The sequence below is a fragment of the Microchirus variegatus genome, assembly GCF_963457635.1.
Source record: "Microchirus variegatus genome assembly, chromosome: 7".
In the NCBI taxonomy this organism is placed as follows: domain Eukaryota; kingdom Metazoa; phylum Chordata; class Actinopteri; order Pleuronectiformes; family Soleidae; genus Microchirus; species Microchirus variegatus.
The window spans coordinates 29,523,362-29,551,291 of record NC_139808.1 but is presented as its reverse complement, the minus strand read 5'-3'; the positions used below and the strand labels follow the sequence as shown (position 1 = coordinate 29,551,291).

General features: G+C 41.5%; 3 protein-coding genes across 4 annotated transcripts; all 3 read left to right on the top strand.

Annotated features, from left to right (window-relative positions):
• Positions 1–332: 332 nt before the first annotated feature.
• LOC310929655 (sex comb on midleg-like protein 4) lies at positions 333–3,987 on the top strand (the record flags this gene model as incomplete). The annotated part of the gene is made up of 7 exons (XM_083892473.1): positions 333–563; positions 1,562–1,691; positions 1,790–1,990; positions 2,120–2,281; positions 2,361–2,588; positions 2,690–2,838; positions 3,865–3,987. 7 exons carry the CDS (start codon positions 333–335, stop codon positions 3,985–3,987), a joined length of 1,224 nt encoding a protein of 407 aa, XP_083748599.1.
• Positions 3,988–11,941: 7,954 nt separating this feature from the next.
• Positions 11,942–15,806, top strand: LOC310929944 (visinin-like protein 1; the record flags this gene model as incomplete). Of its 2 annotated transcripts, XM_083892819.1 has the most annotated exons (3): positions 11,942–12,103; positions 14,192–14,407; positions 15,609–15,806. In XM_083892819.1, the coding sequence occupies 3 exons, from the start codon at positions 11,942–11,944 to the stop codon at positions 15,804–15,806; spliced, it is 576 nt and encodes a 191-aa protein (XP_083748945.1). The 2 variants fall into 2 exon arrangements, with proteins under 2 accessions (XP_083748945.1, XP_083748946.1); XM_083892820.1 differs by lacking the exon at positions 14,192–14,407.
• A 7,109-nt stretch (positions 15,807–22,915) lies between these two features.
• On the top strand, positions 22,916–27,891 carry LOC310929326 (tudor domain-containing 6-like; the record flags this gene model as incomplete). The annotated part of the gene is made up of 2 exons (XM_083892048.1): positions 22,916–27,647; positions 27,884–27,891. 2 exons carry the CDS (start codon positions 22,916–22,918, stop codon positions 27,889–27,891), a joined length of 4,740 nt encoding a protein of 1,579 aa, XP_083748174.1.
• Between the last annotated feature and the right edge of the window lie 39 nt (positions 27,892–27,930).

The window sequence follows — 27,930 nt, the reverse complement described above, 5'->3', positions numbered from 1 at the left end:
CAGGGTTATTGGTGTTGTTATCAGTGCAGGATGGAGCTGCTGCTTCCACCGCTGCCCCTTTGTTTTGCTGGATTTGCACAGTGCTGTGTGTTTACCGCAGTACTCAGCCGTGTCCTCTGCAGCCTCTCAGTGTCTGGATGTTGCTGTTGAGCAACTATGCCAAAGCTTCTGTGTTTGCTGCACATTGATGCTGATGCTGCTCTTTAATATGTAGCTCCCAATGAAGAGAGAGGAGGAGGAGGAGGGTTGAGGCAGAAGTAAAATGCATGTATTTCTTATTATTATTATTATTATTATTGTCTAATTGTTGTTTCCTTTGTCTCCAGCTCCAAATGAGTGCACCTGCAGCAGCGGCACAGAAATCAGACGGCAACAACAGTGAGATGCAGTCAGCTGCAGTGGCTCCCTCCTTCATCCCCAGTCAGTCGGGGAAGATACCAGGCAGGAAACGGGGGAGACCCCCGCTCCGCAATGTGGCCAAGATGGATTTTCCCAACCGTTATCCGGAATCGCTGCCACCGCTCAAAGTGCCCAAAAAGAGGGGGAGAAAGCCGGGCTTCAAGGTCAGTCTGGAGAGTGGGAAATGAAACGTTTGGGGATTGAGATTGGGATGTGGATGTGGTGTGGGCATGTTTAAAAATGCATGTGTACACAGGAAGACACAGACATACAGACTCCATGCTCTCTAGAGTTTGAGACTGACACTTTACGGTCAATACATTTATATTATATTATTAAAAAATTACAAAAATATGATATATCTGTAATAGATATATATTTTTTATTTAATTTTTATTTTTAAATAAATAAATAATAAAATAAAAATACAAATAAAATAATTACAAATAAAATAAATACAAAAAATATAAATAATATACTGTATAATATAATAATATATGTATATATATTATAATAACATATACATTAATAATAAAATAATAAAATATAATAAAAATAAATATATATAATTTTATTTATATTTTTAATTAATTAATAAAAATAAAAAAAGATTCTTTGGTGTTTGGCTGTCTGAATGTTGTTTTATTGAATATTTTAAATTGATGTTTTATTTCTTGTTTTAGTTTGTCCTCCTGTAAAGTGTCCTTGAGTGTTTTGAAAGGCTAAGGCTTCCTAAATAAAATGTATTATATATATATATATTTTTTTTTTTTTTTTTTATTACATTATTAATATATACATATTTATATATTATATTATACAGTATGTTATGTATATGATATAGTATTAATATTTTTTATTTATTTTATTATTTATTATTTTTATTTTATTTTATTCTTTCTGATTTATTAATTTATTTATTTATTTAAAAATAATAATAAATCAATTAATAAAAAAATATATAATATTTTTTTAATAATATAATATAAATGTATTTCTATGGTTGCTAACAAAGACTGGCTGTAAAGTCTCAGTCTCAAAGCATGGAGTCTGTATGTCTGTGTCTTTCTTTTTAAAATGTATTAAAATGTATTTATTTTTAAAAATTTATAAATTCAGTACCCAGATTACGCAAATGCGAAAACATTGTATTCTCCCGCAGCTCAAACCCAGGATGGTGATGACGCCGTTGGCCATATCTCCACCCAGCAGCACCCCTGAGCCTGACATGAGCTCCATCCCTCAGGACGCTGCCACCATCCCTCACTCGGCCACGCCGCAGGTGCTCACAGGTAAACTCTCTGAGACTTTCTTTACCATCCAGTCTGGGACTCAACAAAGAGAGTTGATAGATGACTTTATTTCCCTCTGTGTTCCCTCTGTGTTTCAGTCTGCATCTACATCAACAAACAGGCCAACACGGGCCCCAACCTGGACAGGAAGAAGATCCAGCAGCTTCCTGACCACTTTGGACCCGACAGGCCCTCAGTGGTGCTGCAGCAGGCCGTGCAGGGCTGCATCGACAGCGCCTTCCTGCAGAAAACGGTCTTCACGCTGCTCACACAAGGCTACGGGGGAGAAAAGATATCAGGTGTTGTACAAAGACCCCACTCAGGTGTTGTTTTCTGGTGGAACTCTAAGCTAAACTGTAGCGGTTAAGTTAATCTCATTTGTAAGAGAGTGCTTTCAAACAGTGGCGTCCCCGTGTCGCTCTTTGCAGCCACGTTTGACGGGAAGCAGCACCTGCTCAGCCTCCCCGTGGTCAACAGCATCGACTACGTGCTTCGTTTCCTGAAGAAACTGTGTCGCAGCCTGCACTGCGAGAACCTCTTCAGCGATCAGCCCATCACGCAGCACAGCGGGGACTCCTACCAGTCGGACGGTAAATGTGCATTTTGACTCGAAAGTGTTGACGTAAAGACGCGTTTTAGTTGTTGACGTTGTCGTCTTTCTGTTTGCAGCTGAAACGTCGATGGCCGAAGATTACCACGTGGACCAGTCGGACGGCAAACGCTACTCCGTGGACCCCGGCGACTCCGCCTTCGGCTCCATAAGCTCCTCCTACTCGCCGAAGGCCTCCTACAGGTTTCGCTCGTCGCAGCAGTTCTCCGGCGGCGGCGCGGCCTCCATGAGCATGTGCAGGCAGTCGTCGACCAGTCCCAACGCCTTCCCCGAGAGCAACAGGACAGGTGAGGGCGGCGGGAAAAAAACCAGATCGTTGCCCCCCGTGTGTTCACGTTCCAAAATGTAAAGCTCCTCCTCCTCCTTCTCTTTTGGTTTGTTCCTGCAGGAGGTTACAACGCATCTGCAGAGTCTCAAGAGGCCAAAGCGCCGCCAAACAAGGACCCGACCACGTGGTCTGTGGACGACGTGGTGTGGTTCATCAGGGATGCCGACCCACATGCTCTTGGACCACACGTGGATATCTTCAGAAAACATGTAAGGGTGAACTCCAATTCCTGGCTTAACCCTTAATCTCAAAAATGTGCTGTCCCGATTCTCAGAAAAATTAAGTTGAGGCCAAGTTTAAGGTCTGCATCGCCCTCCATATTGAGATTTTCCGAGACCACCCCTGGGAGCAAGGGCTACCCAGAGTGCATTGCGTGTTTTGACACAACAAAGATACCACAAAGGAAGTATTTTCTTTGTTAATAGAGATATAAAAACTATGAAAAACATCGTATTATCTTAGTTTAGGCCCATATTATGGATTACTGACGTCATTGTTGCGTAACATTTATTTTTTACGATCTTTTGTCGATAGCCGGCCGGTGCAGACAAGCGATGGTTTGCTATGGTTTACTTTTCAATAAGTAAAGGGTTAGCTCACGTGTCAAACTTGAGGCCCGGGGGCCAGATGTGGCCCGCCATGTCATTTTATGTGGCCATGCGAGTGATTAATTGGTCTTAAAAATCTGTGTTAAAAATAGGTCTGCGCTGCTTTAAGGCGTGTGCGTTGACCATAAACTACATTTACCACAATGCACGGCGATTGCGTTACCCGCAAAGTGACGGCACAAGATTTTATCTATAATGCATCATATTTGTAACTTGAATAAGTAATAAATACAGAACGTTATTTAGCAATATGTTACCGTTATGTTACATTATATTTGGTTACATTTGAGTTATGCTAATGTGGCCCTCAGAGGAAATGAGTTTGACACCCCTGCAATAACTTGACTGACAAACGGAATCGTAATAAATAATCCTGTAAATGTGTTCTTCTTCTTCTTCTTTTTTGGAGTTGACAGACTGGACGCAGCTTTCGCGTTATTCTGCCCCCTACAGTCTGAAGACGTATCTGCATTTAAGGGGTGTCCCATTTCTAAGTAACAAAATAACCCTCAACACTTGGTTTTGAGGGCCAGTTAAGATTAAGGGTTAAGATAGAAGAACACCAGATGAAAGAAGACATGATCGCTGCTTTAACGCCACACGCTTTCCTTCTTCTTCTCTTCTCAGGAAATCGACGGCAACGCTTTGTTGCTCCTAAAAAGCGACATGATCATGAAGTACCTCGGCCTGAAGCTGGGGCCGGCCCTGAAGCTCTGCTACCACATCGACAAACTAAAGCAGACCAAGTGAAAAAATGAAAAACCCCCTCGTCCGTGACAGGTTTTTTTTTTCCTCCTCATGAATCCAAGCGTTATATTACACAGAGATGTGAGCGAGGCCACGTCTCCCGGTCTTTAGGTGTCGCCGTCACCAGGTGAGTCGCTTTCTTTACGGTCCCCAGAAGGAGGCGTCACTTCCTTTTCTTTAACAACCTTTTTCATGACCAAGTAAACCGTGCTCTAAGCGTCAGAAAAGTGCGTTGTTCAGACTGTAGCCTCCAGGAAAGCATCGTTACTATAAAAAAATATTGATTATAGTCACTTTAAAATGTTATTAAAGGTGCATTATGTAATAAATCTAAAGCAACTGGCTATAAAATCCTCCTAATATGTCACAGAGACTCATGTTTATGTTTTGAAATCATGTTTTGGCGTCAGGTGGCGCCACCTACCGCCGTCTACCAGACATTGCAGTCAGTAGAGTCTCAGCTGCTGAGCAACCACGGGTTGCCAGTTATGTCAGAAAACGTTTTGAATTTGAATGTAGTAACTGTTTTTGGCCACATTCTTACATATGGCGCCTTTAACCCTTAGAACACAGAGCATTTTGGCTGCTTAAAGTGTATTTCTGATTCATTTAATGTTATTTTCATTGAAAAAAGGTGCTAAATAAGGACATTTCTAAGTGTATGTTTAAACATATAGTAAATACAGAGGCTATAAGAATAATGTGCAATATAGAGTTTCTTATATTCTTTTTTCCAGCACAAATTTTCAACGACTGTATGAACAAACCTCAGCAAAAGTCACTCGAGATGTTTAAAAATCGGAATTTAAATTTGTGCAAATTTTTATGAACAAAAAGAAAAAGAAAAAAAACGGTGTAATTATGTGACGTCTGCACAATTATCGCTGCTTTATATCACGACTAAAAATGCGATATAAAATGATTTGACCACAGGACGCCCATATAAGGAGTTGTGTATTATTTATGGTTTCAGGAATGTTTTCAAATACATTAAAATAAAGGAGAATGACTAAAGGCCAGTGAACCTCACTTCTGGGACTTTGAAGAAACAGGGGGCGCTATACTCTGCAGAGTTTTGGTACACTTTTCCCCTCCCCCACACACACACATTTTTTACGCCGATAATTAAAAATCCCTCTTTAAACGTTCAGATTATGGAATGCATTTAACACGTATTAGACGTTTGGCTCGCAGACACATACTGTACATATATATATTCATAATCTGACAAGAAATGTATATCAAAAACACATTTTATACCTTCAGACTATTTTCCCTTTGTCAAATTCCACTTTACTGGTGAAAAATAACATATCTATGATTCTACTGAAGATGAAATGGTGCATTAAACTGCAGAGATGTAGAAAATCATTTTGATACTGATTTCTTTTCACATGATTGTGTTTTTATTTCATTATAATTTATATTTCCTTTTAAAACTGCGAAGAAAACACAACAGTAGGTTTTCTTATTCATCTACACAAAGAGGAAAAATAGAGCATTGTGAACACGTTATATACAGTATTTATGTTTCAGTATGCAAAAGTATTTCTACAAACACTTTGTTATTTGGTTTTCTATGTTTTTATGAACCATTGTGTTGATACAGTCACAGAAAACTCCACTAAAGGCCATGTAAATGGGTATATAATAATAATAATAATGATAATATAGTATTGCTTTTGTATGCCACGGTTGGTGTACAGTATGCATCCTTTTTAACCAGTTAACCTTTGTAAGTGAATGCTGCTGTAAAGACCATGATTATCATGTAAGCCATGCCTAGTGACGACACGCTACGGTCTTTCATTTTGGAGAATCACTAAGAATAAGAGTTTTTCAGAGACTCTACGCCGGTGCTACGACGTTATCTGTGTATTTAAGTGTTTGCTTTGTGTCTGTGAGATGTAAAGGGAAATCTTATGTGTATACTGTGCTCTATGTGACTATTAAATTATCAAACTAAGGAAATCTGAGACGTCGTCGTTGTGTTGTTTTATTTACTGCCGCGCTGGAGACATGGAGACGCACATCGTAGCACGAGTCTGTAACTCCTCGTTAGCGCCGGTTTGGCCAATCACAGCGTATATAGAGTCGGTGGGCGGGGCTTAACTTCATGACGACAGAGTTGCGACCATATTGCTACGTTAATGTCTAGTTTTGTTCTTTTTTCATTTCATTGTGTTGTCATTGTCTATCTATCTGCTAGCTTAAAGTTATCTATCTATCTATCTATCTATCTATCTATCTATCTATCTATCTATCTATCTATCTATCTATCTATCTATCTATTAGCTTAAAGTTATCCATCTATCTATCTATCTATCTATCTATCTATCTATCTATCTATCTATCTATCTATCTATCTATTTGTTTGTTAGCTTAACGCTATCTATCTATCTATCTATCTATCTATCTATCTATCTATCTATCTATCTATCTATCTATCTATCTATCTATCTATCTATCTATCAGCTTAAAGTTATCTATCTATCTATCTATCTATCTATCTATCTATCTATCTATCTATCTATCTATCTATCTATCTATCTATCTATCTATCAGCTTAAAGTTATCTATCTATCTATCTATCTATCTATCTATCTATCTATCTATCTATCTATCTATCTATCTATCTATCTATCTATTAGCTTAAAGTTATCTATCTATCTATCTATCTATCTATCTATCTATCTATCTATCTATCTATCTATCTATCTATCAGCTTAAAGTTATCTATCTATCTATCTATCTATCTATCTATCTATCTATCTATCTATCTATCTATCTATCTATCTATCTATCTATCTATCAGCTTAACAGTATCCATCTATCTATCTGTTATCTTAAAGTTATCTATCTGTCTATCTATCTATCTATCTATATATCTATCTATCAGCTTAAAGTTATCTATCTATCTATCTATCTATCTATCTATCTATCTATCTATCTATCTATCTATCTATCTATCTATTAGCTTAAAGTTATCTATCTATCTATCTATCTATCTATCTATCTATCTATCTATCTATCTATCTATCTATCTATCTATCTATCTATCTATCTATCTATCTATCAGCTTAAAGTTATCTATCTATCTATCTATCTATCTATCTATCTATCTATCTATCTATCTATCTATCTATCTATCTATCTATCAGCTTAACAGTATCCATCTATCTATCTGTTATCTTAAAGTTATCTATCTGTCTATCTATCAGCTTAAAGTTATCTATCTATCTATCTATCTATCTATCTATCTATCTATCTATCTATCTATCTATCTATCTATCTATCTATCTATCTATCTATCTATCTATCTATCTATCTATGTTAGCTTAAAGTTATCTATCTATCTGTTAGCTTAAAGTTATCTATCTCTATCTATTAGCTTAAACTTATCTATCTATCTATAGGATATGACGTCAGCGTCACTGAGGATCCGGCAGCTAACAGAAGCTAACAGCAGTTAGCATTTGGAAAAGCCATCATTTGACGACTCTAGCATTCTAGCTAGCATTGCTGTCATATATAAAATGTAAATCCTGTGAGGCTGGAAGTTTAACAACAACGACAACAACATTAACCATAATCACAACAATATTCTAATGAGGAGGAAAACATGAAGCTGCATCATCACTGACAACACAGTTCATGCTAATTCACTGACCAACACGTTATATAAAGAGAGCACAGTCCACTTTAGCATATTTGGCCAAAATGACGCGCCGTGGAGGTTTAGATAAAGCAGAGAGTCTTTAAACCTCAGGGAAACAATTGTTCTGAGGTTTAGAAAATGAACCATGGCCACAAATGATCGGTCACCACAGACAAGACTGTAGTTAACTGTTATTTAACACCGAGGATGAGACATTTATCACATTTAACTTGATAAAAGACAACATTAGGCCTGTGAAGGTTGACGTATTTGCTCCCTAACACAATATAAATTCAAATAAACAGGTAGATTTTGACGAAGGCTAATTCCTACGCACTTGATTTAGCCAATAATTAATGACATTATTTTCATGAAAATACACATAAATAAAGGAGTATTTTTTTTATAATTTTATTGTCTTTGGGTTTATTAGGTCACACGTTTATATGTTTTATTTATTTATCTCTGATGTACAGCACTTTGTTTCAGCTGTTGTTGTTGTTCTTAAAGTGGTTTATAAGGATTGGATTCACCATGCACCAGATCATTCATCACAGTGGGGACTCATCTGAAGATGAAGATAATAATAATACATAGGTTTTATTTATTATAATGATGATTATTATTATTATTGTTATTATTATTTTAAAAAATTATAGAAAATTAGACTTTCATGGTCCTTGGTTTGTTGTCCAGTCTTATATTAAACCTAAAATATCTGAATATCTGACACTTTTCTGACTTTTAGATCACGAGTGAACAGATAAATAAAGATAACCAACATAAATCAGTAGATTTATGACCTTGGAGATGCATTTAAACACTTAAAGACACATAGTCAACTCTGCGTTTAAGATAATGCATGTAAATAATTAATAAAAAATACACATAATTGTAAATTTGACTGAAACAAAATGGTAAATATTGGTCAGAATCTCTTGTGTGTGGCTGAGTTCCAACAGTCAACACACGATCAGTTAATCCTAGTCTGGTTTAATTAAAGACACACTAAATTACAATGGGACTAAAACATTAAGTGTTATTTAATCCTAATTCCCTAGTCTCAGGTCATTTGTGACCTCACTCACGACCTTGGAAACACATGGATGATGATGATGATGATGGGAAACCTCTGGGATTAAGGTAGAATAAATAATTGGGAATAATTGGTCAGAAATGGGTGAGGATCTTGAGGGTGTGGCTGAGGTGACTCCTGGATTTAGAGCAGCTTTTTTTTGACGCTAAAGTCCTGATTCTATAACATTTTAGAGGCTTCACGCACACAATCTCACGCATCCTCCTCATCTACAGTGACAGGAGGAAGAGGAGGAAGAGGAGGAAGAGGAGGAGGAAGAGGAGCGGAGCAGCCACACAGCACCAGTGAACTCAGGATCAGCCTGTGATGCGCACGGGTGACGCCGCGCGCTCCTGTCGTCGCATGAACCAAAGACCTGAGCTGCTGCTGCTGCTGCTGCTGGAATAACGACGGGAGAATCCTGAGATTCCATTAACATCTGCGTGTGTGTGTGTGTGAGAGAGTGTGAGAGTGTGTGTGTATATGTGTGTTTCAGAGGAAGCGAACAGTGTTGAGAATAATCCCGTTTCCACCGGAGAGAGAGGGGGGGTTTCTGTACTTTACAGAAGCCACAGCACAGATTTCTATACTCCGTCAGAGAATCAGCAGCAGATCCGGGGCTGTGAGAAGGTAAGAGGCTGGATTATGGTGGATTATTCATTTTTTATACATGTTACCTTGCGTGTTTTTTAAAAAAAATTTTTTATTATGGGATGGAGCGGAGGGGCTGGCACACGGTGGCACCTGCGCATCCTTTGACGAAACATGTCACCAACGTCTGCGTAATTAATTGGCTTTTTATTCCTCTGTGACTCTGCGTGTGATTATTATTTTTTTTATTTTGCGCACGATGAGATGAGATTATAGGCGCGGAAAACAGCGTCACTGCGTCGTTTCCATCGGAATGCAGCAGCAGCATCATCAGCCTCCTCTCTCCTCCTCCTCTCCTCCTCTCCTCCTCTCTCTCAGTTAGCTTCAGTAGCATTAACGCACTTGTCATTGCACATAACGTGAAAGAGCGCAGCGTCTGTTTGGCCTCACCCTCACACCCGTGGCCTGCTGTGCGTCATGCGGCGCAAATGTCTCCCAAAAAAAAAAAAAAAACGACGCATACGTGATGTGATGTGGAGCCGCAGCCCTGCGCTCAGTCTCAGTCTCTGCAGCGCAACTATTCTGTTATAGTGCAACAAGAAAATGTTTGTCCTCAAGGTCACTGAACTGACTGAGCTCCACAGATGTGCAGCTCTGCGCTCGTCGGGCTGGGTTTGCGTGACGCGCGCACATCAAAAGGCGCTCATTTTTTATTTTTTTATTTTTAGCTGCAGCGCAAACATACAGTATGTGCTGTTTGTTGTGGACGGGCCTGCAGAGCCGCTGCAGCTGCAGAGATCTGGACCATATGTTCGCCCCGAAGCGCGCAACAGCCTCACAAAGGCCCGCGCGTGGATGTGCACATCGTGTTGCGTGTGTGTTTTAGAATATGACGCAGAATTCCTGGCCATTTTTTTAGGTCATTTTCTTTGCTTTGCTGCCACATCGTCAGTCAGTAATTCAGTGTGTGCTGCTTCCTTCCACACACACACACACACACACACACACACACACACACACACACACACACACACACACACACACACACACACACACACACACACACACACACACACACACACACACACACACACACACGCACACACGCACACACGCTCTAGATTTATTTATAGTGAGGGGATAAGAAAATATTCTTTTGCAGACCACTTTATTAGGTACACAGGATACGGTGTGCAGGGCCGGCCCCAAGCCTCCATGGGGCCCTAAGCAAAATTTGATTTTGGGGCCCCTCTGATACTGCCAATAATAGTGAATATTGATCACTCACACACCTACTATACTAAAGGTATTCTACTTATTGTACACAAATACACTCCCCCTACTGGCGACACAGAGAATCAATACATAAAACCAAACAGTTTATAAATAAAATATTAAGATATGTGCATAATATTTGGGGGGGATTGAACATACACTCCTGTAATACTTTTATAGGTAAAGAAAAAACAGCATTAAATAAAATAAACAAACAAATACTATAATAATAATGTAAATCAACAGAGGCACCCGGAACAAGGTAATAAAAAGTATTAGTTTATAAATAAAATATAAAGTTAAATCATCAGACAACTATGTAAAAGCTTTGGTAAAAATGGGCAGAAAAATTCTAAATAAACTACAGCTATCCAAACTTATATTATTATTATTTTTGAGTTAATTGCTCTTGGGGGCCCTCTAGTGGTCACGGGGCCCGAAGCAGCGGCTTAGTTCGCTTATAATGCCTTGGGCCGGCCCTGTGACTGAAGGTGTGCCTTCATACCTTGGTTCGATCCATGCAGCCATCCTTTATCGACAGCTGTATCCTCCACACGGGGGCCGGGGGGGTTGCTGGTGCTAATCCCGGCCATCGTTCCTCTGGAAACAACAGGAGGAAGTTGAGAGTGAAAATAAACCCACAGATAATAAAGACCATGTCACATTTTCTTCCTTATTCTAATACGCAAAAGATGTAGGCCCCCTCACCCCCTTGTGGTACTTCAAAATAAATCACTAGGACTGTATTTTCCAGTTTTCCACAGTCCAAAAACATGCAAAATGGGAACTGGACACTCTCTAAAACACCGACCTTTGTCCTTGTGAGAGCGACTTAGCTTTTAGGTTTACGTTGGATTATTGAAATCTTGGGCGAGCTTCTTGGAAAGGGACTGGGAGCTACCGTTAGCTTGCGAGCTACTCATTCTGTGCTAGCGTGGATGGTTGTTTGTCTCTATATGTGTCCAGGGCGTACCCTGCCGATCGTACCAGCATCCCCTACGACCCTCATGTGGAGGATAAAGCGCTAGAAGATGGATTTAAAGGCTAAATTAGATCTTAGATTGCGCCTCTGTGGGTGCTCCTGCCTGTGGATTTACTACAGTGGTCGCCTCTGTGAGCAGCGCGCGCGTCGTTGTCATTGTCAGACGAGAGTTTTAGACGAGAAACTCGATCTGTGATGATCCAGGTCAGTGCGAATACGGCAGAGGGTTCAGAAATAGAACACAAGCACCAGGGAAATACTCATTTACACTGACGTGGATATAAAAAGATACGTGTTGTTGCCGGAGTTTTCCCCGTCGTTCGAGCGGCGCTAAAAAAACGCATTGTTGACATAATGTTGTTGCACCGCAGTAACCATGGGAAAGCAGAACAGCAAGCTGACTCCAGAGGTGATGGAGGACCTGGTGAAGAACACGGAGTTTAACGAACACGAGCTGAAGCAGTGGTACAAAGGCTTCCTGAAAGACTGCCCCACCGGCCGCCTCAATCTGGACGAGTTCCAGCAGCTTTACGTCAAGGTCTGTGTCAACTACATCCTCCTCTTCATCCTCATCCTCCTCCTTCTTCTTCTTCTTCTTCCTCCTCACATGTTTTTGAATATGTAATCATGTCATGGCAGTGATCCAGCTGTTCATATTCGACACAGTCCTCCTCGAAAAAACGACCACATAGCTCGTTTGTACAAGCAGCCTATGCGTGTTAAAATCAAGCGCCCTCTTGCGGTCGAGTGAATATATTTGAATATATCATGAACTTTGACCTTCGTTACCTAATATTGCAATAAAACATGTGTCAATAAAACTCGAGGCCCGGGGGCCAGATGTGACCCGCCACATCATTTTATGTGGCCCCGCGAGTGATTATTTTGTCTTAAAAATCTGTGTTAAAATTGGTCTATGCTGCTTAAAGGCGTGCGTTGACCATAAACTACATTTCCCACAATGCACGGCGATTGCGTAACCCGCAAAATTACATCATATTTGTAACTTGAATAAGTAATAAATACAGAACGTTAATTAGCAACCCTGCAATAAGCGATGCTGAGCGGGGGAGGAGTTGCATCCTTTCGCGATTAAACATCGTAGCATTGCTAAGTCCGACAATTGCGTCCTTGCGGTACGTTCACAAGCGGCGACGTTTAGCTAGTAAAAGTTTATTATTAATGGATCTGATGGATTGACTTGTCTGAACAAACTTTAAAAGCCGCAATTTCACTCCACAACAACAACAACACAAAAAGTAGATCCAAATACGATCCCCCCGAAGTTCTGTTTTCAAACGTTCAAGCGGAATCAGTTTGCGCCTTTGAACGCACCCCGTTTAGACGGTGAAACAGAGCGAGTAGAGTGCTAAAACAGACTACAATGAACTACAATTTGTACAGGATTGCAATATGGAGACGTGTGGTGCGCTGCAAGTTCTGTAGTTCTAAAGCGTCAAAACACCCAGGTATAATAAAAGTTTGGTTTAAGCTAATTTTTTGAAGGTGTATTAATTCTAGACACCATACAAGATGGCGCAACACCGCTAAAACGAGCTAGCTAACGCTGTTTTCGGTTAAAGGTGCATTATGTAATAAATCACCAACAACAACAGTGCAGCCAAAATATTTGCATTAAAAAATATTTTGCAGACTGCAAATCATGTTTATGTTTTGAAACCATGTTTTGGCATTTAAAATGTTATTAAAGGTGCATTATGTAATAAACCTAACGCAACTGGCCGTAAAACCCTCCTAATATGTCACAGAGACTCATGTTTATGTTTTGAAATCATGTTTTGGCGTCAGGTGGCGCCACCTACCGCCGTCTACCAATCATTGCAGTCAGTTAGAGTCTCAGCTGCCGAGCAACCACGGGTTGCCAGTTACGTCAGAAAACAAAACCTAAAAGACCTCGTGTTTTGAATTTGAATGTAGTAACCGTTTTTGGCCACATTCTTACATATGGCGCCTTTAAGCCACATTTTCACTCCACAACAAACAACAACAAAAGTAGATCCAAATACGATCTCCAGAAGTTCTGTTTTCAAACTTTGCGGAATCAGTTGTGCCTTTGAACGCACCCCCTTTAGACGGTGACAGACAAAATATTTACATTAAAAAAAATATTTTGCAGACTGCAAATCATGTTTATGTTCTGAAATCATGTTGTGGCGTCAGGTGGCGCCACCTACCGCCGTCTACCGATCATTGCAGTCAGTAGAGCGTCAGCTGCCGAGCGACCACGGGTTGCCAGTTGAGTCAAAAAACAAAACCTGAAAGATTTCGTAATACCGAATACCGAGATTTCAAATATTCAAAATTGGATGTAGTAACAGGTTTTGGCCACATTCTTACATATGGTACCTTTAATATTAGCACTTATAATATAATACTATATACGGCGAATTCAATATTCTCAAATGTTAATTAAACATGTTTGCTGTACCACGTTTACTTGTCTCACTATATGATGCTGCAATCCGCAATGCTCTCCTGTTACCAGGGGGGGGCGCCAATGTAAGAAACTCTCATGGGTCGTATTCGAGGGCTTGTTGTAACATTCACTGCTTCTGAACCGCGAGGTGAAAACGCTGAAAAAACGCTTATCTCCAAACGTCTGCAGTTCTTCCCGTACGGCGACGCGTCAAAGTTTGCGCAGCACGCCTTCAGGACCTTCGACAAAAACAGCGACGGCACCATCGACTTCCGAGAGTTCATCTGCGCCCTGTCCATCACGTCCCGCGGCAGCTTCGAGCAGAAGCTCAACTGGGCCTTCAACATGTACGACCTGGACGGGGACGGCAAGATCACCAGGGTGGAGATGCTGGAGATCATCGAGGTACGGGATTAAGCCCTCGCTCGCCACAGATTATGCCATTTTCAGCCTCACACACACACACACACACACACACACACACACACACACACACACAGACCTGTAACGACAAAACAACAACAGTTGTATTGCGTTACATAATCCCAGTCAGTATCTTAAACCTGATCCGCCTTCAAACGTATCGATGACCCCCGCGCTGATAAACGTGGTCTCTTCTCAGGTATCTGTCGGATTTGTACAAATACAATATTTGTCACATGCTCTGATGACTCTGTGATGGATGATTCAACCATTAATCTTCTATCAGATTATCAGATTATCAAATTATCAGCAGTTAACCTGTTGAGATTATTGTTTTTCTCCGTCGTTGCGCTCATTTTTGAGGGCGTTAACGTACATAAAAACTCTCGCAATTTGGCACAGAGGACGGAAATTGCGATATTTGCATAGGGCGCTAACCCCTTCGTAGCCCCAGGGCTCTATACGGCCCCCAGGAGTCAGGTCATGGTCAGACAAAAGGGGTCGGATCGGGACGAAATTTGGTAAAAGTGTCGGGCTTACTCCAAAGTTTCTTGAGAATTTTTTGTAGAATTTTTTGACGGGAGATAAAGTGGCCAAAATTGCATTAAATGCAAAATTTCTGATTTTTTTTAGTTGTTCTGATTTTAACCAAACTTGGTGCAGTTGTTGCTCTCATAAATCCAAACAACTTTCTAATGTACTTCCATTAGCTCCGCCCACCCATGAGTCGGCCATTTTGGAAAAACAAAAATGGCTAGTCGACGCATTTGAACAAACTCTTCCTAGCACGTTTTGAGCTATATATTGACCGATTGGCTCAAAATTTGATATGTGAGACCAAGGCCCTGCCCTGAATACGTCTGCAAGTCAATACCTGCACACAGGAAGTAGGTCACCCGAAACCGGAAGTGCCCAGTAACTCGCCCGTGTACTGACTGATTGGCTCAAAATTTGACATGTGAGAACATGGCCCTGCCCCGAATACGACTGCAAGACATTACCTGCACACAGGAAGTAGGTCACCAGAAACCGGAAGTGCCCTGTAACTCGCCCGTACATTGACCGATTGGCTCAAGGCCCTGCCCCGAATATGTCTGCAGGACATTACCCGCACACATTAGCTGTTATTAAGTAACAAAACCAAATTTTTTCGCCAGCTAACCACCTGCATCTCACTCCACAGGCCATCTACAAAATGGTGGGCACGGTGATCATGATGAAGATGAACGAGGACGGTTTGACCCCCGAGCAGAGGGTGGACAAGATCTTCAGCAAAATGGATAAGAACAACGACGACCAGATCTCGTTGGACGAGTTCAAAGAGGCAGCGAAGAGCGACCCGTCCATCGTGCTCCTGTTGCAGTGCGACATGCAGAAGTGAGCGCCGACCTTCGCTCCTCCTCTTCCTCCCCCGCCCTCGTCTGTGATCCACACTCTGGACAGCAGCACATGTTTTAATGTCTCATTAGGGTCTCTGCCATTTTCCACAGGAACAAAAACACACGAAACAATGCTTGGACTATTTTTCAATGGACTCGCTTCTTGTGGTCGTATGCATGAGGATGTTAAAACGCTGAATTATATAAGACGCCATACATTTCCGTGTGGTCCGTGCACTGTATAACCCTGACACATTCTCACCCATCCCTAGCTTGTATATCAATGGAGCACTGCATTAAATTATGTTCCTGCAATATTTAGGACCTCCCCCCCCCCCACATACATACACACACACACACACACACAATTCACTGCTGCAACTACTGTACGCTTTCCATCATAGTAACAAAACAATAATTCCTATGATAATTGTAAGTGTCTCTGCTATCCAGACTCGTCGAGCGTCGTGGAGAATAGAAAAGTCTGTGTTTTCCACGACACGACGGGAACCAAAAAGAGTATGGGTTCTTTGCATGCATATATTACGTGTCGAAAAGAAAAAAAGAATATAAAAAAAAAATCTATATAAGCTCTTACCTTTTGCATCTTTAGGTGGTTATAAAAGAGAAAAAACCCTCCAAAATTCATTCGGTATTGTTGCATGGGATGTACAGTATGTGACTCATCATCTCCAGTAATGTGGGAGCATGCTTCCCTCCATCTGACACACACACACTTTTCTTTAGATTACAGCTGTGAGATTATTTCACATCAACACACTGTTTTAAACGTTCTTTGTTTTTGCTTCAGCGACTTCTGGGACGAGCTGAAACGCGTTTACGGAGAAATCGACGATTAGCGTTAAACTCACACTGTCCCGCAATTGGCTGCCGATTTGATTTAGACGCGAAAAAAAAAAATGCTAATTTCACTCACTACATATCGACGTGTTTACAGAAATTTACGAGCAACTGCAAAAACGAGAACGGTCTTTTTGGCTTTTTGACCCGGATGCTGCGTGAAAAAAAAAAAAAAGCCTTATATGTTTACTAGACATTTACTGCATTCCTCTCTTTTTGTAAAAAAAACTAAACTTTTTATCGATCTTCTAATTTATTCCATTTGCAACAGTCATTAACTTTACAGGACAAGATGGACGCAGGGAAATGTTGTGGAGGTTGCAGAAGCTTTTCACTGTTCTGTGTGCGTCATTTATTGATTTATTTATTTACATCTATTTTATTTTGCACATTTCCGTCCTGTCGCCGTGTCAGATTCTCTGTCTCGTAAATGTTTCTATCAAAAAAATCGAAAAAAATCATCATCACACAAGTGACTGTGTTTTTCTTCTTATTATTATTATTCTGATGATTCTTTTTTTACATGTGGCATGTGTTGCACCCAAACCTGACTCTGTAGTGTTAAGAATGAATAAAACCATCAACAGGCTTTTTCAAAAGACAAAGGTCTGACAACTGCTGCTTCATGGACACTTCATGGAATTCACTGATTTAGCTTTTTTCCCCCCAGAAATGGGAAACACAAAGCGTTGAGAGCGTCGCAGCTTATGCTGCACAATCCAGACAAATAAAGTATGAACAGGCAACTGCAACTCACACTGAAACCAGACTCTGTCTGCAAATACACTACTGTTCAAAAGATTGGGCTCACCTGTACAATTAAAAGTCAGACTTTCAAGAGTTGCAAATAAAAAAATAAAAAATCCCCCAAAATTTTAATCTTTCTCAACATTTGTTAGATTCATTGAAAAAAGTCGCTTTTCCTTCAAAAATAAGGACTTTTCCTCAAAATTTAATTTTTTCCCAAAAGTAATTTTTTTCTCAAAATGTTTTCCCCCAAAATGTTTATTTATTTCTCAAAATTTGTTAGATTGATTGATTTTATTTTTTCTAAAAAAATGTTTTGTTTCTCAAATTTTTAATTTTTTTCTCAGAATTTCATTTTACCCCCAAAAAGTTTAATTTCTTTCTTAAAATGTGTTAGATTCTTTGAAAAAAGTGTTTTTTCCTTCAAATAAGGACTTTTTTTCAAAATGTTAATTTTATTGCCAAATTTTTATTTTTTTCTCAAATTTTTAATTTGTTTCTCAAAATGTGATTTTTCCCCCCAACAGTTTAATGTCTTTCTCAAAATTTGTAAGATTCATTGAAAAAAAAAGTGCTTTTTTTTTCAAAATTTTATTTTTTTCCCCCAAAATTGTAATTTCTCTCTCAAAATTTGTCTGATTAATTGAAAAACACTAACAAAAGTGTTTTTCCTTCAAAAATAAGGACATTTCTAAGTGACCCCAAATTTTGAACAGTAGCGTATACTACGACACATTTTATGTCAAGAATTATCATTTTATTTATCGATTTATTACTTTAAAACACATGGACTCAGATTAAAGTTGTCATGTGTGACGTTAAGACGCGACAGAAACAGGAAACAACCACACGTTTATATTCAGACATGAGCCTTGATTTGACCATATTCTTATTTTACCCTGAGCAGGACAAAGACTGATGTAAGCTCCTAACACAGCAGAGACCAGTGTTCAGCTGATCGTCTCCATTAAAGGACAGAGTTTATGAGGACACACACAAAAACACCTGATGCTTTCACCATGTTTCTGCTGCTGCATCTGCACAGCGACAGTGACCGACAATACATTCCATTTAAATGGAAGAATATGACAGATCACGACTCAGTTTCTTTTTTGATAATCTGTCATTCTGACACGATTCTTCTCACATTGAACGACTTTCTTAAAGTGTGTTACAGACTCTGAGATCTCTGACATGAACCAGTGTCCTCCCTCCAACACCTCGAGTGTCAAATATAGAAGCCACTAAAAATCCAAGAAAAAGAGTCAGTGTCTTCTTTGTTTAGGCGGGAAAATAATCTGACGGCTCACGGAAGAAGATATATATAAAATAGATAATAATTAAATTGTTTAATTCTATATAAGTACTATCAAATCCCTTTTTTGTATGTGTATATATACATAAATACATAGATATATAAAATATATACATACATACATATACACACACGTGTGTGTATATGTATATACACACATATATACATATATATAAAATATATACATACATACACACATTTGTGTATGTGTGTATATATACATATACACATATATCCATATACATGCATACATATATATATATATATATATAATACATACATACATATATATATAAATACAAACATATACATATATGTATATATATAATATACATATGTATATATATAATATACATATGTATATATATAATATACATATGTATATATATAATATACATATGTATATATACATACATATGTATGTATATATACATATATATGTATATACATATATAGGTACACATATATACATATACACATATACACACATATACATACATATATACAGTATATATACATACATATATACAGTATATATACATAAATATATACAGTATATATACATTTATATACACACACACACACATATAAATATACATATAAACACACATATATATATACATACATATATACAAATACACATATATATTTATATACATACATATATGTATATATAGACATATATATATAATATACATACGTATATATATATATATATATATGTATATATATATAATATACATATATATATAATATACATACGTATATATACATATACATATATACACACACATATACATATATATACACACACATATATACAATATATATACATTTACACACACAAACATATATCCAGTATATATACATATATATATATATATATATGTATATATACACACATATATATATACATAAATATACACATATATATATATATACACACACACACACACATATATATATATATATATATACATACATACATACATATATACACATACACATATATATACATATATACACATACATATATATGTAGTACATAAATACATATACATATATATATATATATATATATATATATATATATATATATATATATATGTATGTATCTGTTCTGCTGTGTCTTGTATGATTTTAAATAGTCAATGATCCTCCTCAGGATTCTCACTTTGGTTTATTTTGGTTTCACTTGGTGAGCGACGACCTCAGTGTGTTCTTCTCCTTAATGAGGACAGAGGGAACAAAGTGGTGCAGACCTACATCTGACTCACTGCTTCAGCCTTTTGCAGTGTGCTCATGCTAAACCAGGGCAGACGGACTGAGGCAATGGAAGGAGTGTGTGTGTGTGTGTGTGTGTGTGTGTGTGTGTGTGTGTGTGTGTGTGTGTGTGTGTGTGTGTGTGTGTGTGTGTGTGTGTGTGTGTGTGTGTGTGTGTGTGTGTGTGTGTGTCAGTGGTGGAGGAGGAGGTATTGGATCATTTGAGGGAGTGACACTGGTTGTGAATATCCATCTGTGTAGTATTGAACATTCACGAGACTTTCCCTCAACAGCTGGTTTAGACAGAGTCAAAGTGTTGAAAGACTCTAAACATTCAGACACACACACAGACTTGTATCTAACAAACGTTAAGAAGAACACTTGTGACTCACCACAGAGATGAAGGTTTTCTTCATGTCCTCCATTAAAGCTGCTGACCTACAGGAGAGGATTGAAGGAGAAGAACCTTGAATATAAAGTCTAAGTGCAGCACAGAGGGAATTCTGGGTGATGTCACATTAGCCACGGCTTAATATTTCATTTGATACGATCTACGTCATCTCTGAGTCTCTTCAGATTCTCCTAAAGCGTGTTCAAACCTTTGTACGTGTCCGTGTTCCTGTTATTTCTAAAATAACTCAGTGACATTTACAGCTGCTGAAGTGTAAACATGTAAATGTGAGTGTAAACATGAAACACACAGATGTACAGAGCCATAAAAACACCACGCGTGGAGGTTTTATAGCAGAAGTAAAGAATGTAAACAGTTGGTCTTCACTTTAGCAAGAGTGTGTGATGAACATGACATTAGACATTAGATGAAATCACCTGCTTTGTTCCTTAATCACTTCATCCAAATACTGGAGCTTACTGTTTGAAATGGAACAGGAGGATTTTCAGTGGATCCGATTCCTGTTGGTGAAGAAAACAAAAATATAAATGGATATAACTCGACTAACTCTGTCTAAGTTAAAACTTCACTTACCACGGTGTGGTTAAATGACTGAGGAACAAGACTTATTCCACTTATTTAACGCTTTGAGTCGAAACAGGTGAGCTGCAGCCAGGGTTGCCAGGTCTGTGTCACAAAGCCACAAAAGCCCCAAAACACAAACAACCCATTAACCCATTAGAACTTGAATGTAAAAATTCTGTCGAGCTGACACCAGATTAACTGTAGCCCATTTAATCTATCAAAACACTGTGTTGTGCTGTCCTTGAAAATGAGAACCCCATGTATAAATAAAGGTTAAATAATCTACTTTTATCGCATAATTCTGACCTATAATCTCATAATTCCGACTTTTTAACTCATAGTTATGACTTTATCTCATAATTATAAATTTTTATCTCATAATTTTGACTTTTTAACAAATTATTATGACTCATTATGTCTTTTTATTTCCCAATTACGACTTTTTATATCATAATTTCGACTTTTTATATCATAATTATGACTTTTTTTCTCGTAATTATGAATTTTTATGTCATAGTTTTGACTTTTTATTTCATAATTATATTTTATTGCATAATTATGACATTTTATCTCGTAATTATGACTTTTTAACTCACAATTTCTTTTTATGCTTCTTTTTTACAGGTTTCCATACATACCTGATGCTTTACACAAATTTAAACTATTTATTTCCATGGTCAACTCAAAAAAAACTCAACAAAACACCGAAAAAGTGAAGTCATGAACGCGGTGAAACTGCGGACCTGGCAACCCGGGGCTTCTCGGTGCGCATGACGTCACACGGAAACTAAGGGCCGCTGTGATTGGCTGACGTCACCTGACCAACTGTCACTGTCAAATCTGTGTTTTCGCGATGTCGTAGCTCGAGTTAAAACGAGTCTCCTGAGAGAGTCACGCGCCACCAGCACATGCGGTGAAACGTCACCAGATTACCGCAGATTATCAAACACACACGTTTGCGTCAAAGTGTCGCAGCGTCAATAATCTCAATCTTTATAAACGCAGGTGAGGACACGCCCACTTCCTGTGAGAAGCTTGGTTTGTTACGAACACGGTGAGAAAAGACGAGGAATTAACAATCTGATGTTTGATTGAATGGAGATTAACGAGTAATCTGCGCGTGACACTCGCGTCTGTGTGTGTGCGTGTGTGTGAGAGAGTTTTACGTTTAAAACGGGATTATTGTTGATGTGAAAACATAGAGCTGCAGAATAATCATCTATGAAGGACAATGAAAAAAATAAAATAAAACAGCATGAATTATGAGGGGAAAAAGTCAGAAATTCAGAATTAATCTCAGAATTCTGAATTTAATCACATAATCCTGAAATTAATCACATAATCCTGAATTTAATCACATCATTCTGAATTTAATCACATAATCCTGACATTAATCACATAATCCTGAGTTTAATCACATTTTGAATTTAATCACATCATTTTGACTTTAATCACATAATCCTGAGTTTAATCACATTTTGAATTTAATCACATCATTTTGACTTTAATCACATAATCCTGAATTTTGACATTTTTTCCTCAGAATTCTGAGATGAAAATCATAATTCTGAGGAAAAAAAGGTAAAATTTATGTTTTATAAAAAAAATGTTCTGTCTTTCAAAAATATTTTTTTACTCTTCCGTACTGAAGCCATTGCATCATTTAAACATACGTACTGTATATTAATCGACACGACTAAAGTTTTTTGTACTCTCTATGTCCCAATAGCAATATATATATATGTATAGATTAGTTAAAATTCGGTTTAAGAGTTCCCAGCCATGAAATCCAAATACAACATATAAATGGGGATGCACAGTGTTATTGGCAGATATTGACTTTAAATCATATTATCAGATATCAGTTTTTTTTGCTCAATGAAATATTTGCTGAAATTCAATGAATAAATTGCTTTTTTTTTTTTTTTTAAGGTATATTTGATCTTAAAATGTGTTCGATCCCCGGAGATCCAGCTCCAGGATCTGGAGTGAACGTGCTCATCACGAGAGTCGACCTCACCCCAGTCGGTCTCTTGGAGTTATGGTTCAACGAGGACGACGGGAGGAAGCACATTTACGAGCAGATGAAAGAGCAGATCCAGACTCCTGAAAGGACGTTCGGCGGATCTGAAGGAAAACCCGGAGACCTTTGTTTGGTTCGCGTCGGCGACGTCTGGCACAGAGCTCGGATCGTGTCCGTTCAGAGCGAATCGTACGACGTCTTCCTGATCGACCAGGGTCGACCCCACGCCGCCACAGCTGAAGCTCTGGCGTGGGCCCGCGCTGACGACGTCCTCCTGCCTCCTGAAACTCAATCTTGTTTACTCGCGAACGTCATCTCGCCCGAGAACACTTGGCCAGAAGAAGCCACGGCGTTTCTGAAGTCTCTGCCCGGGCAGACGTTCGAAGGACTGATACGACATGAGCCGACAGACGGGGGGATTGTCGTCGACATACCGTTCGTCTCCGAGTATCTGTGCGAGCGCGGCGTGATGAAGAACGTTCCGGAGGACGAGTTCAGATGCCGCGTCCAGAAACGTCTAAATCCACCCACAGGAGAAGCTTCGGAGGCGGACGAGAGTTTGAATGTTCACCCCCAACGTGACCAATACTTCTACCCGGAACTGGTGACCGGCGTACTGGAGAACGTCATCGTGACGGAGGTCATCGACCCGCAGAACATCTACTGCAAACTCCTCGTGTTGTCCAAGGCGGTGGAGATCTTGTCCGAGCAGATCCAGCAGCACTACGAAGAGGATCCGGACGTCGGAGAAGTTCAGCCGCAGAACCGCGGAGACGTTTGCGCCGCGAGAGACGTCGACGGCAGATGGCATCGCTCGTTACTGAAGCAGAACATCGTCTCCGACGACGACGACGTCGAGGTCCTGCTTGTCGACGAAGGACGGACGGAGTCGGTTCCGGTCGGCGACATCAGACCGATGCGCGGAACGTTCGTGAGGATGCCGGTCGTCACGTACCGATGTTCTCTGGTCGGACAGGAGGGCGACGGCGCCGGTTGGAGCGCGGCCGTCAACGATCACCTGAAGTCGCTGCTCCTGCGCGAGACCCTGGTGGCCAGGTTCGAGCACCGCAACGCAGCCGAGGACGTGTACGAGGTCGTCCTCTACGCGGACAACGCCGCTTGCATCAACACCTGTTTGCTAGAGAAGGAGCGGTCCGCGCCGTCGCCAGAGACCGAAGAGGAACCGGGCGATCGGACGGAACCCGTTGTTCCCGTATCGCTGCTCAGTTTGATCGAGGAGGAGCAAAGCGGCGACCTGGAGAACGAAGTCGCTGCGAACGAAGGCCACGTCAACACCGCGACAGACGACGTGCCCGCGGGTAACGACCGAGACGCACGAAGTTTCCCCTACGATTGGCTGAATCCTTGCGACGACGGCACGTTCACCGTAAGAAGCAGCATCCGCGTGAACGTGTCTTGCATCGAAAGTCCGCTGAAGTTCTGGTGTCAGTCGGCAGACAAAGGCGACTCCCTCAGACGTCTGATGGAAGACCTGCAGAACCATTACGTGTCCGGCCACCCTCGGCCCCTCGTCGAGTCCGTCTGCGTCGCCCGTAACCCAGACGACGGCGCGTGGTACAGAGCGAAGATGCTAACGAACCAGGACTCACCCGTCGTGGACGTCCGACTCGTAGACTACGGTCAAACCCGAGCGGTCCCGCTGCACGACGTGCGCCCCATCGATCCGGTTTTCTTGCGACTGAACGCGCAAGCTTTCCAGTGCTGCTTGTCCGATCTGAAGAGTTCCTCTAATCCCACCTGGACGCTTGCCGCGTTGGCGGAATTTCGGAAATTCGCGGACGCCGGCGCCAGCTTGGAGACGGGGTTGAAATGCACCGTGAAATCGCTGACGTCGAACGAAGACGGTTTGCTGCTCAACGTGGTCGACATTGAAACTGCGACCGACAGCGCATGCAGGATTCTGTCGCAGGAGCGTGAACGGACCGAGGCTCAGGTCACGTCGGACTCTTATAATTATTCCACTTTTGATATCGAGGTGAACGGAAAAGAAGAAGTATACGTTACCACAGCGGAAAGCCTCCATCACTTCTATTGTCATTTAGCCAGGAATTCAGACGTGTTGCATAAAGTGACAGAAAATGTCAAACAACTCATTGAGCAGCAGCAACAGCAACAGCGCACCAATCACGCCGCGGGGCTACATAGCATTTGCTTTGCTAGGTACACGGATAATCAGTGGTACAGAGCGCAAATCGTTGAAACGTCACCCGAACTTAAAGTGCACCTGGTGGATTATGGGGAAACGCTCGCAGTGAAGGAGTCCGATCTTCTGCCCGTTCCGTCCGAAGCTTGTTTGGCCACGTCTGCTCCCGCGCTCGCCGTACCGCTCGGGTTGTTTGGTGTTCCGGAACCGGCGCCGCCGCGGGTCAACCGGTGGTTTTCGGACTGCGCCACCGACGCTAGCTTAACCATGTCGGTGGTATCGAAGGGCGCGGGGAAAGAGGGAAAGCTGCTCGTCGAGCTGTACGACGGAGCTGTGAACGTGAACAAGGAAGTCGGAAAGATGATGTCGAAGACGACGCAACACCAGACGAACGGTGTTGACCGGCACGTCTCGGAACAGACCGCTGTGCCAAATGAAGACCATATGAACCAAAGCAGTGCTGGAAATGAGCAAAACATGAATCCTAATCCCTGTACACCACAATCTGAGGATGCGCAGACCTTGGATAATGGAGGACAACCAACCCAGGACGTCATAAATGGAACTTTCATACAAAGTGGTCCCAATGACTCGGACACAACACCACAACGTTCCCTTCCTCCGAGCCCAGAGGGGAACGTGAACATCCTCACGTACAAGTGGCCGACAACTCCTCAAAACAAGGCCAAGGACCAAGTCTACGCTTCCTGCATCGTTGACCCGCTTTACTTTTGGTGTCAACACAACAACGCCGAAGACCTCAACACGGTGTCGTCGATTGCGCAAGAAACCGGACGGACGCAGCACGGCGCGACGTCCTCGGAGACTCTAGGCGTCGGCAGCCCGTGCCTCGCTCTCTTCCCCGCCGACGATCGTTGGCACAGAGCTCAAGTCATGGAGAAGGACAACGGCCGTCTCCACGTCGTGTTTATCGACTACGGCAACGAGGCCGACGTCGACGTCGGGAACGTGACGTCGCTTCCTTGGAAGCTCCTGGAGATCGTTCCTCAGGCCTTTTTGTGCTCGTTGGATGGATTCGACGAGTCGACTGGAACGTGGGACGATGGAGTTTACGACGACTTCCACAACCTGCTGGTAGACAAACTCCTGAGCGTGACGACGGTCGGCGTGGAGGAGCATTCGGGACTTAAAGTCCCCAAGTTTGTCGTGCAAGTCGAATGTAAAGATGTGGACGTAAATAACGCAGTGCAGAAATACTGGAAACCTGTTGTTATTGCGGAAAGCCCCGAAATGGACAAGTCGCTCCAGGACGGTCAGATGGATTCCAACGCTTTCACGTACAAGAAACCAAACGTGTCCAAACACCAGACAGAGAAGGTTTACGCGTCTTGCATCGTTGAGCCCAAATTCTTCTGGTGTCAGTATGCTAATGCCGAGGATCTCGGCACGTTGACGGTAAGCGCTCAAGAAGCAGGACGCGCCCCGCAGGACGCGACGTTCCCCGAGACCGTCGGCGTCGGCACTTCGTGCCTCGCCCTTTTCCCCAGCGACGATCGATGGTACAGAGCTCAAGTCATGGAGAGAACCGGAAGCAGCCTTCACGTCGTCTTTGTCGACTTTGGGAACGAGGCCGAAGTGGACGTGGAGAACACGAGGCCACTGCCTCAGGATCTCCTGGAGGTGGTTCCTCAGGCTTTTCTGTGCTCGCTGAGCGGATTCGACGAGTCGACGGGAACGTGGGACGACCGGGTTTACGACGACTTCTATCACCTGCTGGTCGATAAACCGCTGAGGGCGACGGTGGTCGACGTGGAGGATCATTCAGAGCTCAAGATCCCTCGGCACGTTGTCCAAATCGAATGCGAAAATGCGGTCGTAAATGACGCAATGCAGAAATATTGGAAAGAACATGAAAAGAACATCCACGTTTCCATGTTCCAGAAACCGAACGTGTCCAAAAACCAGACGGTGAAAGCGTACGCCTCGTGCATCGCGGAGCCCAAATTCTTCTGGTGTCAGTTCGCCGACGCAGAGGATCTCGGCGTTTTGTCGATCCTCGCCCAAGAAGCAGGACAAGCGCAGCGGCAGGACGCCGCGTCCCCGGAGACTTTTGATCCTGGGAATCCGTGTCTGGCTCTTTTCACCAGCGACAACCAGTGGTACAGAGCTCAGGTGATGGAGCGGAACGACCGCGGTCTCCGCGTTGTGTTCGTGGACTACGGCAACGAGGCCCAGATCGACTCAAAGGACGCGAGATCGCTGCCTCGGAGCCTTCTGGACGTGGCCCCTCAGGCTTTTCTGTGCTCGCTGAGCGGCTTCTGCGAGCCGTCGGGTTCCTGGGACGAGCGGGTTTACGACGACTTCTACAACCTCGTGGTGGACAAACCGCTGAGCGTGACGTCGACCGGCAGAGACGATCATTCAGAGCTCAGAATTCCTCAGTTCGAAGTGGAGGTGGAGTGCGAAGGAGTGGCTGTGAACTCGGCGATGAGGAAATACTGGAAAGGACCAGATTCAAGCGACACCGAAGCAGGTACACGTTTAAAATCACGTGTTTTTGAACGAACGTCATGTTTACTTTGCTCGTTTGGTGAAGTTCTCTCTTTCGTCTTCAGCGTGTCAGTGTGGAACAACGGCCACAGAGGTTTGAAATCATGGAAAAGCCACCAAACGAATGGTAGGACTTGATTCCTGTGATTAAATGCAGAAAATGAATGAATTCATACACTTTTTCAGTGTCTTCTAATATTTTTATTTTCTTGTTTTCAGGCACGTGACACGTGGTCAATAGACCTTGGAGGAAATGACGTTTTTAC